The 19230-nt window shown below is 46.2% G+C and overlaps 3 protein-coding genes, 2 long non-coding RNA genes and 1 pseudogene across 21 annotated transcripts; all 6 read right to left on the minus strand.

Annotated features, from left to right (window-relative positions):
- Positions 1-952: 952 nt before the first annotated feature.
- On the minus strand, positions 953-2093 carry LOC108162150. Of its 3 annotated transcripts, none has more exons than XR_004472761.1 (5): positions 1738-2093; positions 1535-1679; positions 1332-1453; positions 1129-1273; positions 953-1070 (listed from the first exon to the last, which is right to left on the minus strand). It is a non-coding gene; the product is annotated as an uncharacterized LOC108162150 (long non-coding RNA). The 3 variants fall into 3 exon arrangements; XR_004472759.1 differs by having other exon boundaries at positions 954-1070; positions 1332-1476; positions 1738-2090; XR_004472760.1 differs by lacking the exon at positions 1129-1273 and having other exon boundaries at positions 1332-1476.
- A 939-nt stretch (positions 2094-3032) lies between these two features.
- LOC117188671 (sushi, von Willebrand factor type A, EGF and pentraxin domain-containing protein 1-like) lies at positions 3033-8986 on the minus strand. Its single transcript, XM_033392862.1, has 9 exons — positions 8927-8986; positions 8799-8824; positions 7504-7768; positions 5822-7448; positions 5377-5752; positions 5079-5174; positions 3365-4668; positions 3194-3304; positions 3033-3130 (listed from the first exon to the last, which is right to left on the minus strand). Exons 1-9 carry the CDS (start codon positions 8984-8986, stop codon positions 3099-3101), a joined length of 3897 nt encoding a protein of 1298 aa, XP_033248753.1. The 3' UTR covers positions 3033-3098.
- A 300-nt stretch (positions 8987-9286) lies between these two features.
- LOC108162151 lies at positions 9287-10071 on the minus strand. 2 transcript variants are annotated; one of them, XR_004472762.1, is made up of 3 exons: positions 9719-10071; positions 9452-9657; positions 9287-9381 (listed from the first exon to the last, which is right to left on the minus strand). It is a non-coding gene; the product is annotated as an uncharacterized LOC108162151 (long non-coding RNA). The 2 variants fall into 2 exon arrangements; XR_001775552.2 differs by lacking the exon at positions 9719-10071 and having other exon boundaries at positions 9452-9712.
- Positions 10072-10405: 334 nt separating this feature from the next.
- Positions 10406-11635, minus strand: LOC117188630. 8 transcript variants are annotated; one of them, XR_004472754.1, is made up of 5 exons: positions 11238-11492; positions 11085-11163; positions 10882-11026; positions 10683-10827; positions 10406-10624 (listed from the first exon to the last, which is right to left on the minus strand). XR_004472754.1 is itself a non-coding variant. In XM_033392686.1 (5 exons), exons 1-4 carry the CDS (start codon positions 11618-11620, stop codon positions 10713-10715), a joined length of 336 nt encoding a protein of 111 aa, XP_033248577.1. In that variant the 5' UTR covers positions 11621-11635; the 3' UTR covers positions 10406-10624; positions 10683-10712. The 8 variants fall into 8 exon arrangements, 5 of the variants coding, with proteins under 5 accessions (XP_033248577.1, XP_033248578.1, XP_033248576.1 ...); XR_004472753.1 differs by having other exon boundaries at positions 11085-11166; XM_033392686.1 differs by lacking the exon at positions 11238-11492 and adding an exon at positions 11604-11635 and having other exon boundaries at positions 10683-10804; positions 11085-11166.
- A 746-nt stretch (positions 11636-12381) lies between these two features.
- LOC117188674 lies at positions 12382-17399 on the minus strand (annotated as a pseudogene).
- Positions 17400-18060: 661 nt separating this feature from the next.
- Positions 18061-19041, minus strand: LOC117188631. 7 transcript variants are annotated; one of them, XR_004472756.1, is made up of 5 exons: positions 18801-19019; positions 18660-18738; positions 18457-18601; positions 18264-18408; positions 18118-18205 (listed from the first exon to the last, which is right to left on the minus strand). XR_004472756.1 is itself a non-coding variant. In XM_033392690.1 (5 exons), the coding sequence occupies exons 1-4, from the start codon at positions 18809-18811 to the stop codon at positions 18294-18296; spliced, it is 336 nt and encodes a 111-aa protein (XP_033248581.1). In that variant the 5' UTR covers positions 18812-19019; the 3' UTR covers positions 18118-18205; positions 18264-18293. The 7 variants fall into 7 exon arrangements, 4 of the variants coding, with proteins under 4 accessions (XP_033248579.1, XP_033248580.1, XP_033248581.1 ...); XM_033392690.1 differs by having other exon boundaries at positions 18264-18385; positions 18448-18601; XM_033392691.1 differs by having other exon boundaries at positions 18264-18385; positions 18801-19017.
- Between the last annotated feature and the right edge of the window lie 189 nt (positions 19042-19230).

Consider the following 19230-nt stretch of genomic DNA (forward strand, 5'->3'; position numbering starts at 1 on the left):
ATGCGCGGGAAGCTTAGAACCCGCTCTTTCCTCTTCGCTCTCTCCTTTAGGGACAGCGACTTTGCGCCATTTACGCTTTTTTCGCACACACACATACATACATACATATACAAACAAAAAGACCGCGGGGCCGAAAGAAAACAAAATGCAAGACACCTGTGACACGCATGCGACCCAGGGCTTATTTATGTACATACGAAAAATTAATAAATTAATCAAATAAAAATGCTTACACATAGTAATTAGCTACGCTACATATATCGCGATATGCAATTTTTCTGCCATTCCATTGTTTACATTCTCACGCTCTCAATAGACGCACGCTTATTTTCATAAATTTAACACTTTAAAGCCAGGATTTTTTATATTTTTCAGCGCCCTACACTAAAACTTATTACACAATTTTTCCGCTTTTCGCGACACGAAACCGGGTAAAAGAACGCGGAGCTGATTGTGAACGCGTGCAAATGGAAGCTAGAACTGGGAGAGAGGAGAATGGGAAATTGTATTCTTTTCTGCTCCTCTTCCACGCTCTCTCCTAATGCATAAGACATTGGATTGGCAATTCTTATTCCAAATGAAATTCCAATGTAATTCTCACGTTCCCGAGTCTTCGTCCGTCGTAATCTTTCAATATTGTCGGAATTGTGTTTAGTAAACACTCTGTACATATGTAGATATGCATGTACATACATATGTATGTATATGTAGTATGTATACATATATGCAAATCAGCTTTACAAGTGAAACCGTTGGTTTAGTTTTTGAGGCAGGAGCACCGATTTTCGATTTGGACACTGGGCACTGGATTTTCCGTCAGAATCAATCAAACAAATAGTGAATTATCATAGCTCTTCAGGCATATAAATTGTAAGTCTATAATCCCCCCCAATTCTCTATGAAATAAGTTGACAATCAACTTGTTTTTGGTATAAAAATATATAATTATTAGTATCAAAATATAGTATAGTACAGTTTTTCACTCGTGCTCGTGCTTGATCGCGTATATGTATATCCGTTGGACTCCGAGGACGACCTCCTGCCAGCTGATGGGCGCAACCCTATAGAGTCTGTTGGATCGGTAGATATTGTTAACTGGACTAATAAATAGTTTCGTACCAAACAAACCTTTTTCGCAGTTTTTTCTTTGATTGTTGTTTAATGCTGTAAGAGCGTAGGTGTTGATTGGTTGTTGTATTATTCGTCTATGATACAGCATCCGTAGGACCCCGAGGAAGAGCGCCTGCCAGCTAAAGTGAGACCCCAATAGCGTCTGTTGGATCGGTAGATATTGTTAACTGGACCAATAAATAGTTTCGTACCAAACAAACCTTTTTCGCAGTTTTTTCTTTGGTTGTTGTTTAATGCTGTAAGAGCGTAGGTGTTGATTGGTTGTTGTATTATTCGTCTATGATACAGCATCCGTAGGACCCCGAGGAAGAGCGCCTGCCAGCTAAAGTGAGACCCCAATAGTGTCTGTTGGATCGGTAGATATTGTTAACTGGACCAATAAATAGTTTCGTACCAAACAAACCTTTTTCGCAGTTTTTTCTTTGATTGTTGTTTAATGCTGTAAGAGCGTAGGTGTTGATTGGTTGTTGTATTATTCGTCTATGATACAGCATCCGTAGGACCCCGAGGAAGAGCGCCTGCCAGCTAAAGTGAGACCCTAATAGCGTCTGTTGGATCGGTAGATATTGTTAACTGGACCAATAAATAGTTTCGTACCAAACAAACCTTTTTCGCAGTTTTTTTTTGTTGATTATTGTTTAAAGTAGTAATGGAGTAGAAGGTGTTGATTGGCTGTTGTATTATTCTTCTAAGGAAGATAGGTAGATAGAGTGAACTTATTACTCGAACCGGAACTAAATACTTTCTTACGAAACGAACATTTTTGTTTTGTTTGTTTTGTTTTACTGTCTTTTGTTTGTTGGTTGTGTTTTTCACTTTTTGCTTAAATTAGTTTAAAAAAAATATCACTTTATTCTTAATATCTAGTCAAAAAATATTGCCGAAAAAAAAAACTACAAAATTTAGAATTTATTTTGCTCCCGAGCTGTGAACTCTCTGCCACTCCGAATAACACTGATACTTTTTCAGTATTCTCACACGTTCACGAATTTGACAACTGGGGTTTCGATGGGCTTGGATTGCTTGTTTCTGTTTTTTTGGGGATACATATATTTAAAAAATAAAAAACAAAGTATTCGGGTAGAAAGTTGTGTGTTACTAATCGATTTATATCATATAATTACGGCGATATAGCATCCATAGGGCTTATACTCCCGAAATTTGGTGCGAAATAAAAGCACTGACTTCAAATAGTTTCATTTGTTTTCATGTTGTTTTTATTTTATACAAGAGAATTTCATAAAATTAATTGTCATACATACATACATAATATTTAAATAGATTTTTGTTTTTATTAAATTACAAAATAACGACTATATTTGATTTGCTTTTTACAGCACTCGCGGAATTTGTTCAACAAGTTTTGGACACACAATCCTATATTGGTTGGAAAAATCTATATTTAAATGTATATAGTATAGCATATAAGTATAGTAAGTATGTATTGCAATTTGGTGGCTTGTCTGTCAAGCAAAGATGGTTTTCGATCCGAGTTGTATTTTGTTGTGTTGTTTTGTGGTATAGGTAAATAATACTTAAGATTAAAACAATATAATTTCTTTATTATATTATGTTAAGTTATGCATATAAGTTCGACTTAATTTAATTTAGTTTGCATACCTAAAGAGCACATATTGGAGTTTTACTTATTTAAGATTTCAGATTTCTCTTTGCGTTTCGTTTCGAGCAGCTCTCTCTCTCGCTTAAAGCCTGGCATTAAGCCTCGTAATTGCTGCTGTAATTGGCTGACATTTGGACTCGGATTCGATAGATGATTTTGTTCACAGCAATTACGTTGATTCAATGCAAGGCTCTCCCTCCAATGAGTATTTTGGGGGGCAGTTTTGGAACATTCCCTTGATCTGTCTGTGTGTGTGTGTGTGTGTGTATTTTTTGTTATATTTTTTTATGACCACATTTTACATTAAAGCAGCTTTTAATTACATATTCTTCTCGTTGTTTATTGTTTACTGCACTTCGCTATCACTATCACTCTTTTCTGGAAAAAAAAACAAAACAAAATAAATATTTAAAGATAATAAATAAGGAAATAAGTACATACCCTTCTTGCCCGTGTAGGCATGACGTTTCAGTCGATCGTATAAGTCTTCTTTAGTTCTATAAAGCGAGGCATTCGACCTGGCCAATGTGCTCATCTTGCCCCCATGCAAAGCTGCACAAAATCAATTTTATTTTAAGGAAAAATGTGATGAAAAACAATTCTATCGCATACCATCCTTCATATACGTTTCGTTGTAGAAATTGGGCATCTCCCAGCCATCCTCCTCGTCGTCGTAGTAGTGCGCATAGGTGCTGTGGTGCGAGGGCGCTATGGACTCCGCGTAGGGTGTGTGGGCGCCATAGTAGAAGTTCACCTGCGAGCCCGTTTGATCGATGGCAGGAGTTAGCATCTTCTTGGGATCGCGGCGCTTCGTCGAGCGCACGCATATCATCCAAATGAGCAGTACAATGATGATAATGAAGATCACTGCACCGGCAATGCCGCCCGCGATGTACGCAAACTCCGAACGCTCGGCGCAATGGGGTCCGGTGAAGGAGCCGACGCAACGGCAAGAGGGTGTACCCTTCAGATCCTTGACACAGGCGCCCGAGTTCTCGCAGAAGCCGTCGCACACATCCGTGCAGGCCATGTGGGGTTTGCCCTCGGCTATGTGCTCGCAGGGATTGGTGCATTCGCTCTTGGAGGTGCTGCCGGTGATCTTGGTGCTGTGATTGTGCGGGCACTGGATGCAGGCGGTCTGCTGCGACTCGAACTGATAGAAGCCCTTTCTGCACTCAATGCACATATTGAGGGTGGCATTCAGATAGGTTCCGGGCGAGCAAACAGGCAGGGTGCACGCCTCCACGGAACTGGCACCCACCTTGGGTGTGGTGCGTCCCAGGGGACAGGCGGCGCACGAGGGCTGTACGCCCTGCAGGCGGTAGGTTCCACGCGGGCAGGGCTCGCAGCGACCATCGGCGCCGAGCTGCTGGCCAGAGCTGCACTCGTCGCGGCACTCCTTGCGCGAGTTCGCCTCCGTGGAGCGGGTGGTCTGACCGAGGCCGCACAGATCGCAGCCAAAGGCTCCCTCGTTCGACTGATAGAATCCATGGCCACAGGAGCGGCACAGACCCGTCTCCGCATCGAAATACTTGCCAGCCGGACAGCGTTCCTTGCAGTCGGCCGCCGACCGGGCTCCAGGTCCAGCCGTGACTCCAGGACGTCCTGCAATCACCGGACACTTGCTGCACTGCTGCTGGCCCGCCTCCGACTGATAGGTGCCGCGCGCACAGGCAATACACGTCTTGTTGGCACTGTCGTAGTAGGTGCCAATGGCACAGGGCACACAGTCGGGTATCATCACCACCTGACCCACGGGACAGGCGTACTCCGAGCCGAGCTCCAGGGAGGCCGGATCGGGCACTGTGTTGGGCAGGATCTCCTGCACGGCAAACTGATCGTCCTCGAGGATGAGTTTCTCCAACAGCTGCTTGACACTCGAGCGTTCGCCCGTCGATGTATGGACCACAGGATCGCTAAAGAGGCAGCAGGAAAATTACAAGTTACTACGTGGGTTTTTAATGGATTTTCATTTGTATATTAATACAATTAATCTTAATGGTGGATTTCTCGGACTCTAGTTAAAGTTCATGAGATAAATATTACTTGATTTGAGCAACAGATAGATAAACCTTCAGATATCCATGGTATTCTATTGAAATATCTTTGTGCAAGTAATATTTTTCGTCTATTCTTTAAATAAACCAAGAGAAACCCACATCGAGTGGTGTTAGCACGCATAGACATGTAGTATGGTATTAGAAAAAGCATTAGAAAGTGTTTTTGCATGGCGATTGGTTTGGTTTCTTTGGTGGATTGGTGCTGGGCAGATATATCGGGGTGCATGAACCGCAAAACGAATGGAATGCTAAGGACATGGACATACTTTACAGCCGGGAAGGCTATCTCCAGGGTGTATGTATCACCGCCAGTTTGTTGGCGTCCCTGGCGACCCGTCAATGCCAGATCGTCATCCTCATCGCTGTAAGTTTTTGTGGGTTAACGAACAAATACAATACATAAAACATATAACATATACACAGGAAGTACACACAAAATATATATATAATACACGACATGCTGGACCACTGAGGGTCCAGACATCGGTCTGAATGTCCTTGCACTCTCTATCCGAAAACAAAGATTAATTGGATATCAAAGCTTTCTTTCATGCAAAAACAAACCTCGTTCCCTCGATGGCATACGAGCAGAAGTTCCAGTCCCTGTTCAATCCATTCACAGAGTTCGTCACCTTCTGCCGCAGCACTGCCTGTCCCGCCTTGTTGCACAGCACATCCGAGGGGAAGAGCATCTTGATGCGGAACACACGCTGCGCGGGCTTCGAGGGCGAGCAGGATGGATAGACCAGAGGCATCGAGGGTTCGCGCGTGGGACGCCAGAAGCCCTCGGCTCCGCAGGTGTAGAATTCGGGCACTTTTTCGGAGAAGCGTAGACCAGCATTGCAGGCAATCTCACACACCTTGAACTGTCCGCCTGCGCCCCAGTCCTTGCAGACCTGCGAGCCACCCACGGGATCAGCCAAGGCAGGGCAGAAGTCAGCTAAAGAAATACATTTCAGATGTAAATAAATGATATTCAATAGCAGGATATTTTGTGGTGGATACTTACTCAACAGCGAAACCTTAAAGCTGCAGGAAGCCGTATTGCCAGCCGCATCGGAGGCAATGTAGGTGATATCGTAGGTGCCCCAGAGGAGGGTCGTGCCCGAGCGATGTCCATTGCGTTCGTAGATCTTCGTGACGCCAATATTGTCGCTGAAGTGTGGCTCATCCCAGGTGACGACGGCCGAACCGTTCTTGGCTATGACCCAAAGATCGCCAGGGCAGTGCTCGACGACTGGTGGCTCCTTGTCCACAACCAGCTGCTGGCAATTGCCGCCGGTATAGCCCACAGGACACTTGCGTTGTCCGCACAGCGAGGGTACATTCCGCTCCACGCCCCCGGAGGTGACCTCATAGCCGGCCCAGTTGAGAATAAGACCGGGATAGAGTACTGGTTCCGAGCGACAGTCGCGCACTTGCTTCTGGATCTCGGAGGTGATGTCGAGGGCGCGGGCCCACACCTGGGTCTTGGTCACGGTGCCCTGGAAGCCGGCATCTGAGTAGGCCAACTCATGGCTGACGCCGCCATAGGGCTGTGGACGACACAGCACCGACCAGAGATACCCAGGGAGGGCTCCTCCAGCGCCGTACTCCATTTTGCTGGCAATCAATCCTTCGGTGATGAGCTGCAGCTGTCCGCTGACGCCGTCCCAGACGACAGCCACATGATGCCACTGTCCATCGTTGACGGAGGTGTACTCGCCGAAGCTCAGGAAGGCATCGGATTGGTCCTCAAACAGCGAGACCTGCACGCCACTGGAGTGGGCCTGCAGCAGGAGGCGACGGTGTTGCGTCATGCGTGCGGATTCCACTCCGTACAGCGAAAAGAAGATGCCGGGATCGTCCTTCTGGGCGAATTGCACCCACATGGCCACCGTCAAGCTGTTGGCTCCGCCCGTGGCGAAGGGCACCACTTGGGCGGCCGTAGACCTCGAGGGATCGCTGAAGTACAGATCGTAGTCCACTTGGATGGCCTTGCGGCAATCATCGCCGGTCATGTTGAAGGGGCACTGGCAGTAGAAGCCGTTGGTGAGGTCCACACAGCTAGCCCCAGGCGGACACGAGTTGTCCTTGCAGTCGGCAATGTCCTGTTCGCAATCGCGGCCCGTAGCCCGCGGGACACTAGCAGCTGTAGCCAGCGCCATTGTCCACACATTGTCGTACTCGTACTGGCAGCCAATGCCGGAGTAATCCGCCGGACAGCTGCAGTTCAGGCCGGAGCCAAAGTCCTGGCACTTGCCGCCGTGCATGCACGGATCGCCGATGCAGCGTTCGGGTGCGGTCTCGCAGTTCTTGCCATCGGTGCCGCTGGGGCACACACAGAAGTAGTCCTGGAACAGGTCAATGCAGCTGGCATCGTTCTGGCATGGCGCCTGGAGGCTGCAGGTCGTAACCTGCTGCTCGCAGCGCATGCCGCTCCATCCGGGCTCACAGCCGCACTCGAAGCCACCGACACGATCGCGACAGATGCCGTTGTTAAGGCAGGGCTGCGCCTCGCAGTCATCGATATCCGTCTCGCAGAGGATGCCCTTGAAGCCATCGCGGCAGACGCACTCGTACTTGTTGTCCAGATCCAGGCAGCGTTCGGTGCCCACGGGATTGCACGGATCGCTGAGGCACTCATCGATCTCCGCCTCGCAGCTGAGGCCCGGGACGGCACTTGCACGTAAAGCCATCGATCTGATCCACACAGGTGGCGCAGGGTCGGTTCTCGCAGTCGTCGATATTCACCTCGCAGGCGGCACCCGTCCAGCCGGGATGGCAGACGCACTCGTGATCGAACAGTCGGTCCACGCAGGTGCCATGTTTGCAGGGTTCCGACAGGCACAGGTCGATCTTCTGCTCGCAGCGTTTGCCCGTAAAGCCGGGCGGACAGGCGCACTGGAAGTCATCGACCAGGTCCGTGCAGTTGGCGCCCAGCAGGCAGAACTCGCTCTTTCCTCTTCGCTCTCTCCTTTAGGGACAGCGACTTTGCGCCATTTACGCTTTTTTCGCACACACACATACATACATACATATGTAACCTTTGGAGGTTCGGCCACGAGAACTCGCCGAACTGCTCGTGGTGCGGCGACGCCACTGAAGACGCTGAGCACATCATTTTTCAATGCGGGCGCTTCTCACTTATTAGGGAGGAGTTGTGGCGAGCCGCCGGCGGGCAGCTCACGCCGAACAACCTGATCGAGAAGATTGTGGAAGACCCCATGGTATGGTCGGCCTGGAGCAACTTTGCAGCCGGCGCCATGAAGGAGCTGCGTAGGTGCGAGCGCCGTAGGAACGAGAGTGGCTAGGAGGAACCATGGTCCCTGCGAAGCAATGCTTTGCGGCCGTCCCGCAGAGACCCGGAACTTCCTGCCGGTCTCTCCAACTCAATACAGCTCCCTGTCTAGCTTTAGTTAAGTCCCAGGCTTATAAAATTTAATAAAATTAAGAGTTATAGCATCAAAAAAAAAAAAAAATATGTACATATACAAACAAAAAGACCGCGTGGCCGAAAGAAAAAAAAATGCAAGACACCTGTGACACACATGCGACCCAGGGCTTATTTATGTACATACGAAAAATTAATAAATTAATCTAATAAAAATGCTTACACATAGTAATTAGCTACGCTATATCGCGATATGCAATTTTTCTGCCATTCCATTGTTTACATTCTCACGCTCTCAATAGACGCACGCTTATTTTCATAAATTTAACACTTTAAAGCCAGGATTTTTTATATTTTTCAGCGCCCTACACTAAAACTTATTACGTGACAATATATTCTGAATTATTTACACAATTTTTCCGCTTTTCGCGACCCGAAACCGGGTAAAAGAACGCGGAGCTGATTGTGAACGCGTGCAAATGGAAGCTGGAACTGGGAGAGAGGAGAGTGGGAAATTGTATTCTTTTCTGCTCCTCTTCCACGCTCTCTCCTAATGCATAAGACATTGGATTGGCAATTCTTATTCCAAATGAAATTCCAATGTAATTCTCACGTTCCCGAGTCTTCGTCCGTCGTAATCTTTCAATATTGTCGGAATTGTGTTTAGTAAACACTCTGTACATACCCTCTAGTACCAGGCAACTAGTTCCGCACTGGTGCCGCACTAGCTACCATTCTCACCTCCCTGGTTCCAGATCGATTACCCGCAATGTATTTCAGCGGAGAATTTAACACATGCATGTCCTAGGGCGGAACCACCCCTGGTTCCCGCTCGATTACCCTTCGATTACCCGTAGCTAGTTGCTCAGGAGGTAGTTCCGAACCAGTTCTACCAGTAGAAAGCCAGCAACTAGTTCTCCACTCGACTACCCTTCGATTACCTGTAGCTAGCTCTGACCTAGTTACCAGTAACTAGTTCCGAACTGACTATTGGTAGTAGTCAATCTGGCAGTCTGGAATAATACAAAAATAAAAACACAATGTCTTTCATTATAACGAATAATTTTTAATTATATGATGCTTAGCCTACTCCTGGTTTTTGGCGAGACACTTCTTCTTTAACACCCTTTTCTTCATCCTTTGCATTGCCTTCCGCACAGTGTTTTCGGGGGGCTCATCGCCAGGCGGAATACATTCTGTAATTAATATTTGTTTTAATTTATATGAAAAATTTTTAAATCTCTAGAAGTGTAAATGGTATTTTACCTAGCAAAGCTGCAAAAAATTCTTTGTGGGTCCTAAGGGCCTTCTTCCCTTACGTTATAGGGTAGAACAATTTCCTCACTCAAAATAAAGTTTAAGCCGCTCAAAACGCCAGCTGGCTGGAGAATCGATTTCATTGCTGTTATCTGTTATCTTTCCTGCACAACGCTAACTTTGCAATGTTAGCTTCCCTTTCACTCTTACGGAGTCTACGCAAATGCCTTTTGCTCATCATTTTATTTGAAATATATAATATATATTTGCACGTACCTGTTTATATTAATTTGATTTATTTATTAATTCTTTTCCACTTTTTTAATAAATGTTTACACAAAAGACTCTTCCAGCGATTAGATGTTGTACAGAAGTGAACAAAATCAACGCATAAAGCAAACGAGGAAAACAAATTAATTTTGTTTGTGTAAATTCTTGTCTCTTTCATTCCACGAGCGCAACTACAGTAAAATATCACGATTAACTTACCATTTCGATGCTTATTGCATGTCGTGGCTCGGTAAAAACTAGCTGAGTGGGCACTGTAACTCCACGGAATTGCGGTTATTTGCCGCCTTCAAAAACAAACCGAAGGCGGCTTCGTTTTTCGTTTCTTTTTCGACTGGTCCGCGTTCGCTTCCCGCGTAACTAGTTGCAGAACTAGTACATTGTAGTCGACGAAGACCTGGTCCGCGTTCACTTCCCGCGTAACTAGTTGCGTAGCTAGTTGCGCGGTAAACAGCGCAGAACTAGTTCGAGAGGGGTCAATTGACCCCTTTGGTTCTACAGGGTATGTAGATATGCATGTACATACATATGTATGTATATGTAGTATGTATACATATATGCAAATCAGCTTTACAAGTGAAACCGTTGGTTTAGTTTTTGAGGCAGGAGCACCGATTTTCGATTTGGACACTGGGCACTCGATTTTCCGTCAGAATCAATCAAACAAATAGTGAATTATCATAGCTCTTCAGGCATATATAAATATAAGTCTATAATCAATCAATCAATCAATCTGACAATCATTTGTTTTTGGTATAAAAATATACAATTATTAGTATCAAAATATAGTATAGTACAGTTTTTCACTCGTGCTCGTGCTTGATCGCGTATATGTATATCCGTTGGACTCCGAGGACGACCTCCTGCCAGCTGATGGGCGCAACCCTATAGAGTCTGTTGGATCGGTAGATATTGTTAACTGGACTAATAAATAGTTTCGTACCAAACAAACCTTTTTCGCAGTTTTTTCTTTGATTGTTGTTTAATGCTGTAAGAGCGTAGGTGTTGATTGGTTGTTGTATTCTTCGTCTATGATACAGCATCCGTAGGACCCCGAGGAAGAGCGCCTGCCAGCTAAAGTGAGACCCCAATACCGTCTATTGGATCGGTAGATATTGTTAACTGGACTAATAGTTTCGTACCAAACAAACCTTTTTCGCAGTTTTTTCTTTGATTGTTGTTTAATGCTGTAAGAGCGTAGGTGTTGATTGGTTGTTGTATTATTCGTCTAAGATACAGCATCCGTTGGACCCCGAGGAAGAGATCCTGCCAGCTAAAGTGAGACCCCAATGGCGTCTGTTGGATCGGTAGATATTGTTAACTGGACCAATAAATAGTTTCGTACAAAACAAACCTTTTTCGCAGTTTTTTTTTGTTGATTATTGTTTAAAGCAGTAATGGAGTAGAAGGTGTTGATTGGCTGTTGTATTATTCTTCTAAGGAAGATAGGTAGATAGAGTGAACTTATTACTCGAACCGGAACTAAATACTTTCTTACGAAACGAACATTTTTGTTTTGTTTGTTTTGTTTCACTGTCTTTTGTTTGTTGGTTGTGTTTTTCACTTTTTGCTTAAATTAGTTTAAAAAAAATATCACTTTATTCTTAATATCTAGTCAAAAAATATTGCGGAAAAAAAAAACTACAAAATTTAGAATTTATTTTGCTCCCGAGCTGTGAACTCTCTGCCACTCCGAATAACACTGATACTTTTTCAGTATTCTCACACGTTCACGAATTTGACAACTGGGGTTTCGTTGGGCTTGGATTGCTTGTTTCTGTTTTTTTGGGGATACATATATTTAAAAAAAAAAAAAACAAAGTATTCGGGTAGAAAGTTGTGTGTTACTAATCGATTTATATCATATAATTACGGCGATATAGCATCCATAGGGCTTATACTCCCGAAATTTGGTGCGAAATAAAAGCACTGACTTCAAATAGTTTCATTTGTTTTCATGTTGTTTTTATTTTATACAAGAGAATTTCATAAAATAATTGTCATACATACATACATAATAATTAAATTGATTTTTGTTTTTATTAAATTACAAAATAACGACTATATTTGATTTGCTTTTTACAGCACTCGCGGAATTTGTTCAACAAGTTTTGGACACACAATCCTATATTGGTTGGAAAAATCTATATTTAAATGTATATAGTATAGCATATAAGTATATAGTAAGTATGTATTGCAATTTGGTGGCTTGTCTGTCAAGCAAAGATGGTTTTCGATCCGAGTTGTGTTTTGTTGTGTTGTTTTGTGTTATAGGTAAATAATACTTAAGATTCAAACAATATTATTTCTTTATTATATTATGTTAAGTTATGCATATAAGTTCGACTTAATTTAATTTAGTTTGCATACCTAAAGAGCACATATTGGAGTTTTACTTATTTAAGATTTCAGATTTCTCTTTGCGTTTCGTTTCGAGCAGCTCTCTCTCTCGCTTAAAGCCTGGCATTAAGCCACGTAATTGCTGCTGTAATTGGCTGACATTTGGACTCGGATTCGATAGATGATTTTGTTCACAGCAATTACGTTGATTCAATGCAAGGCTCTCCCTCCAATGAGTATTTTGGGGGGCAGTGTTGGAACATTCCCTTGATCTGTCTGTGTGTGTGTTTGTGTGTGTATTTTTTGTTATATTTTTTTATGACCACATTTTACATTAAAGCAGCTTTTAATTACATATTCTTCTCGTTGTTTATTGTTTACTGCACTTCGCTATCACTATCACTCTTTTCTGGAAAAAAAAACAAAACAAAATAAATATTTAAAGATAATAAATAAGGAAATAAGTACATACCCTTCTTGCCCGTGTAGGCATGACGTTTCAGTCGATCGTATAAGTCTTCTTTAGTTCTATAAAGCGAGGCATTCGACCTGGCCAATGTGCTCATCTTGCCCCCATGCAAAGCTGCACAAAATCAATTTTATTTTAAGGAAAAATGTGATGAAAAACAATTCTATCGCATACCATCCTTCATATACGTTTCGTTGTAGAAATTGGGCATCTCCCAGCCATCCTCCTCGTCGTCGTAGTAGTGCGCATAGGTGCTGTGGTGCGAGGGCGCTATGGACTCCGCGTAGGGTGTGTGGGCGCCATAGTAGAAGTTCACCTGCGAGCCCGTTTGATCGATGGCAGGAGTTAGCATCTTCTTGGGATCGCGGCGCTTCGTCGAGCGCACGCATATCATCCAAATGAGCAGTACAATGATGATAATGAAGATCACTGCACCGGCAATGCCGCCCGCGATGTACGCAAACTCCGAACGCTCGGCGCAATGGGGTCCGGTGAAGGAGCCGACGCAACGGCAAGAGGGTGTACCCTTCAGATCCTTGACACAGGCGCCCGAGTTCTCGCAGAAGCCGTCGCACACATCCGTGCAGGCCATGTGGGGTTTGCCCTCGGCTATGTGCTCGCAGGGATTGGTGCATTCGCTCTTGGAGGTGGCGCCGGTGATCTTGGTGCTGTGATTGGGCGGGCACTGGATGCAGGCGGTCTGCTGCGACTCGGACTGATAGAAGCCCTTTCTGCACTCAATGCACATATTGAGGGTGGCATTCAGATAGGTTCCGGGCGAGCAAACAGGCAGGGTGCACGCCTCCACGGAACTGGCACCCACCTTGGGTGTGGTGCGTCCCAGGGGACAGGCGGCGCACGACGGCTGTACGCCCTGCAGGCGGTAGGTTCCACGCGGGCAGGGCTCGCAGCGACCATCGGCGCCGAGCTGCTGGCCAGAGCTGCACTCGTCGCGGCACTCCTTGCGCGAGTTCGCCTCCGTGGAGCGGGTGGTCTGACCGAGGCCGCACAGATCGCAGCCAAAGGCTCCCTCGTTCGACTGATAGAATCCATGGCCGCAGGAGCGGCACAGACCCGTCTCCGCATCGAAATACTTGCCAGCCGGACAGCGTTCCTTGCAGTCGGCCGCCGACCGGGCTCCAGGTCCAGCCGTGACTCCAGGACGTCCTGCAATCACCGGACACTTGCTGCACTGCTGCTGGCCCGCCTCCGACTGATAGGTGCCGCGCGCACAGGCAATACACGTCTTGTTGGCACTGTCGTAGTAGGTGCCAATGGCACAGGGCACACAGTCGGGTATCATCACCACCTGACCCACGGGACAGGCGTACTCCGAGCCGAGCTCCAGGGAGGCCGGATCGGGCACTGTGTTGGGCAGGATCTCCTGCACGGCAAACTGATCGTCCTCGAGGATGAGTTTCTCCAACAGCTGCTTGACACTCGAGCGTTCGCCCGTCGATGTATGGACCACAGGATCGCTAAAGAGGCAGCAGGAAAATTACAAGTTACTACGTGGGTTTTTAATGGATTTTCATTTGTATATTAATACAATTAATCTTAATGGTGGATTTCTCGGACTCTAGTTAAAGTTCATGAGATAAATATTACTTGATTTGAGCAACAGATAGATAAACCTTCAGATATCCATGGTATTCTATTGAAATATCTTTGTGCAAGTAATATTTTTCGTCTATTCTTTAAATAAACCAAGAGAAACCCACATCGAGTGGTGTAAGCACGCATAGACATGTAGTATGGTATTAGAAAAAGCATTAGAAAGTGTTTTTGCATGGCGATTGGTTGGTTTCTTTGGTGGATTGGTGCTGGGCAGATATATCGGGGTGCATGAACCGCAAAACGAATGGAATGCTAAGGACATGGACATACTTTACAGCCGGGAAGGCTATCTCCAGGGTGTATGTATCACCGCCAGTTTGTTGGCGTCCCTGGCGACCCGTCAATGCCAGATCGTCATCCTCATCGCTGTAAGTTTTTGTGGGTTAACGAACAAATACAATACATAAAACATATAACATATACACAGGAAGTACACACAAAATATATATATAATACACGACATGCTGGACCACTGAGGGTCCAGACATCGGTCTGAATGTCCTTGCACTCTCTATCCGAAAACAAATATTAATTGGATATCAAAGCTTTCTTTCATGCAAAAACAAACCTCGTTCCCTCGATGGCATACGAGCAGAAGTTCCAGTCCCTGTTCAATCCATTCACAGAGTTCGTCACCTTCTGCCGCAGCACTGCCTGTCCCGCCTTGTTGCACAGCACATCCGAGGGGAAGAGCATCTTGATGCGGAACACACGCTGCGCGGGCTTCGAGGGCGAGCAGGATGGATAGACCAGAGGCATCGAGGGTTCGCGCGTGGGACGCCAGAAGCCCTCGGCTCCGCAGGTGTAGAATTCGGGCACTTGTTCGGAGAAGCGTAGACCAGCATTGCAGGCAATCTCACACACCTTGAACTGTCCGCCTGCGCACCAGTCCTTGCAGACCTGCGAGCCACCCACGGGATCAGCCAAGGCAGGGCAGAAGTCAGCTAAAGAAATACATTTCAGATGTAAATAAATGATATTCAATAGCAGGATATTTTGTGGTGGATACTTACTCAACAGCGAAACCTTAAAGCTGCAGGAAGCCGTATTGCCAGCCGCATCGGAGGCAATGTAGGTGATATCGTAGGTTGCCCAGAGAAGGGTCGTGCCCGAGCGATGTCCATTGCGTTCGTAGATCTTCGTGACGCCAATATTGTCGCTGAAGTGTGGCTCATCCCAGGTGACGACGGCCGAACCGTTCTTTGCTATGACCCACAGATCTCCAGGGCAGTGCTCGACGACTGGTGGCTCCTTGTCCACAACCAGCTGCTGGCAATTGCCGCCGGTATAGCCCACAGGACACTTGCGTTGTCCGCACAGCGAGGGTACATTCCGCTCCACGCCCCCGGAGGTGACCTCATAGCCGGCCCAGTTGAGAATAAGACCGGGATAGAGTACTGGTTCCGAGCGACAGTCGCGCACTTGCTTCTGGATCTCGGAGGTGATGTCGAGGGCGCGGGCCCACACCTGGGTCTTGGTCACGGTGCCCTGGAAGCCGGCATCTGAGTAGGCCAACTCATGGCTGACGCCGCCATAGGGCTGTGGACGACCCAGCACCGACCAGAGATACCCAGGGAGGGCTCCTCCAGCGCCGTACTCCATTTTGCTGGCAATCAATCCTTCGGTGATGAGCTGCAGCTGTCCGCTGACGCCGTCCCAGACGACAGCCACATGATGCCACTGTCCATCGTTGACGGAGGTGTACTCGCCGAAGCTCAGGAAGGCATCGGATTGGTCCTCAAACAGCGAGACCTGCACGCCACTGGAGTGGGCCTGCAGCAGGAGGCGACGGTGTTGCGTCATGCGTGCGGATTCCACTCCGTACAGCGAAAAGAAGATGCCGGGATCGTCCTTCTGGGCGAATTGCACCCACATGGCCACCGTCAAGCTGTTGGCTCCGCCCGTGGCGAAGGGCACCACCTGGGCGGCCGTAGACCTCGAGGGGTCGCTGAAGTACAGATCGTAGTCCACTTGGATGGCCTTGCGGCAATCATCGCCGGTCATGTTGAAGGGGCAGTAGAAGCCGTTGGTGAGGTACACACAGCTAGCCCCAGGCGGACACGAGTTGTCCTTGCAGTCGGCAATGTCCTGTTCGCAATCGCGGCCCGTAAAGCCCGCGGGACACTGGCAGCTGTAGCCAGCGCCATTGTCCACACAGGTGGCACCGTTCTGGCAGACATGCTCCTCGCAGGCATCGTACTCGTACTGGCAGCCAATGCCGGAGTAATCCGCCGGACAGCTGCAGTTCAGGCCGGAGCCAAAGTCCTGGCACTTGCCGCCGTGCATGCACGGATCGCCGATGCAGCGTTCGGGTGCCGTCTCGCAGTTCTTGCCATCGGTGCCGCTGGGGCACACACAGAAGTAGTCCTGGAACAGGTCAATGCAGCTGGCATCGTTCTGGCATGGCGCCTGGAGGCTGCAGGTCGTAACCTGCTGCTCGCAGCGCATGCCGCTCCATCCGGGCTCACAGCCGCACTCGAAGCCACCGACACGATCGCGACAGATGCCGTTGTTAAGGCAGGGCTGCGCCTCGCAGTCATCGATATCCGTCTCGCAGAGGATGCCCTTGAAGCCATCGCGGCAGACGCACTCGTACTTGTTGTCCAGATCCAGGCAGCGTTCGGTGCCCACGGGATTGCACGGATCGCTGAGGCACTCATCGATCTCCGCCTCGCAGCTGAGACCCACGTAGCCGGGACGGCACTTGCACGTAAAGCCATCGATCTGATCCACACAGGTGGCTCAGGGTCGGTTCTCGCAGTCGTCGATATTCACCTCGCAGGCGGCACCCGTCCAGCCGGGATGGCAGACGCACTCGTGATCGAACAGTCGGTCCACGCAGGTGCCATGTTTGCAGGGTTCCGACAGGCACAGGTCGATCTTCTGCTCGCAGCGTTTGCCCGTAAAGCCGGGCGGACAGGCGCACTAGAAGTCATTGACCAGGTCCGTGCAGTTGGCGCCCAGCAGGCAGAACTCGCTCTTTCCTCTTCGCTCTCTCCTTTAGGGACAGCGACTTTGCGCCATTTACGCTTTTTTCGCACACACACATACATACATACATACATATACAAACAAAAAGACCGCGTGGCCGAAAGAAAAAAAATGCAAGACACCTGTGACACACATGCGACCCAGGGCTTATTTATGTACATACGAAAAATTAATAAATTAATCTAATAAAAATGCTTACACATAGTAATTAGCTACGCTATATCGCGATATGCAATTTTTCTGCCATTCCATTGTTTACATTCTCACGCTCTCAATAGACGCACGCTTATTTTCATAAATTTAACACTTTAAAGCCAGGATTTTTTATATTTTTCAGCGCCCTACACTAAAACTTATTACGTGACAATATATTCTGAATTATTTACACAATTTTTCCGCTTTTCGCGACCCGAAACCGGGTAAAAGAACGCGGAGCTGATTGTGAACGCGTGCAAATGGAAGCTAGAACTGGGAGAGAGGAGAATGGGAAATTGTATTCTTTTCTGCTCCTCTTCCACGCTCTCTCCTAATGCATAAGACATTGGATTGGCAATTCTTATTCCAAATGAAATTCCAATGTAATTCTCACGTTCCCGAGTCTTCGTCCGTCGTAATCTTTCAATATTGTCGGAATTGTGTTTAGTAAACACTCTGTACATATGTAGATATGCATGTACATACATATGTATGTATATGTAGTATGTATACATATATGCAAATCAGCTTTACAAGTGAAACCGTTGGTTTAGTTTTTGAGGCAGGAGCACCGATTTTCGATTTGGACACTGGGCACTGGATTTTCCGTCAGAATCAATCAAACAAATAGTGAATTATCATAGCTCTTCAGGCATATAAATTGTAAGTCTATAATCCCCCCCAATTCTCTATGAAATAAGTTGACAATCAATTTTTTTTTGGTATAAAAATATATAATTATTAGTATCAAAATATAGTATTGTACAGTTTTTCACTCGTGCTCGTGCTTGATCGCGTATATGTATATCCGTTGGACTCCGAGGACGCCCTCCTGCCAGCTGATGGGCGCAACCCTATAGAGTCTGTTGGATCGGTAGATATTGTTAACTGGACTAATAAATAGTTTCGTACCAAACAAACCTTTTTCGCAGTTTTTTCTTTGATTGTTGTTTAATGCTGTAAGAGCGTAGGTGTTGATTGGTTGTTGTATTCTTCGTCTATGATCCAGCATCCGTAGGACCCCGAGGAAGAGCGCCTGCCAGCTAAAGTGAGACCCCAATACCGTCTATTGGATCGGTAACTGGACTAATAAATAGTTTCGTACCAAACAAACCTTTTTCGCAGTTTTTTCTTTGATTGTTGTTTAATGCTGTAAGAGCGTAGGTGTTGATTGGTTGTTGTATTATTCGTCTATGATACAGCATCCGTAGGACCCCGAGGAAGAGCGCCTGCCAGCTAAAGTGAGACCCTAATAGCGTCTGTTGGATCGGTAGATATTGTTAACTGGACCAATAAATAGTTTCGTACCAAACAAACCTTTTTCGCAGTTTTTTTTTGTTGATTATTGTTTAAAGTAGTAATGGAGTAGGTGTTGATTGGCTGTTGTATTATTCTTCTAAGGAAGATAGGTAGATAGAGTGAACTTATTACTCGAACCGGAACTAAATACTTTCTTACGAAACGAACATTTTTGCTTTGTTTGTTTTGTTTCACTGTCTTTTGTTTGTTGGTTGTGTTTTTCACTTTTTGCTTAAATTAGTTTAAAAAAAATATCACTTTATTCTTAATATCTAGTCAAAAAATATTGCCGAAAAAAAAAACTACAAAATTTAGAATTTATTTTGCTCCCGAGCTGTGAACTCTCTGCCACTCCGAATAACACTGATACTTTTTCAGTATTCTCACACGTTCACGAATTTGACAACTGGGGTTTCGTTGGGCTTGGATTGCTTGTTTCTGTTTTTTTGGGGATACATATATTTAAAAAAAAAAAAAACAAAGTATTCGGGTAGAAAGTTGTGTGTTACTAATCGATTTATATCATATAATTACGGCGATATAGCATCCATAGGGCTTATACTCCCGAAATTTGGTGCGAAATAAAAGC

This window comes from Drosophila miranda, chromosome 4 (genome assembly GCF_003369915.1).
Source record: "Drosophila miranda strain MSH22 chromosome 4, D.miranda_PacBio2.1, whole genome shotgun sequence".
In the NCBI taxonomy this organism is placed as follows: Eukaryota; Metazoa; Arthropoda; class Insecta; order Diptera; family Drosophilidae; genus Drosophila; species Drosophila miranda.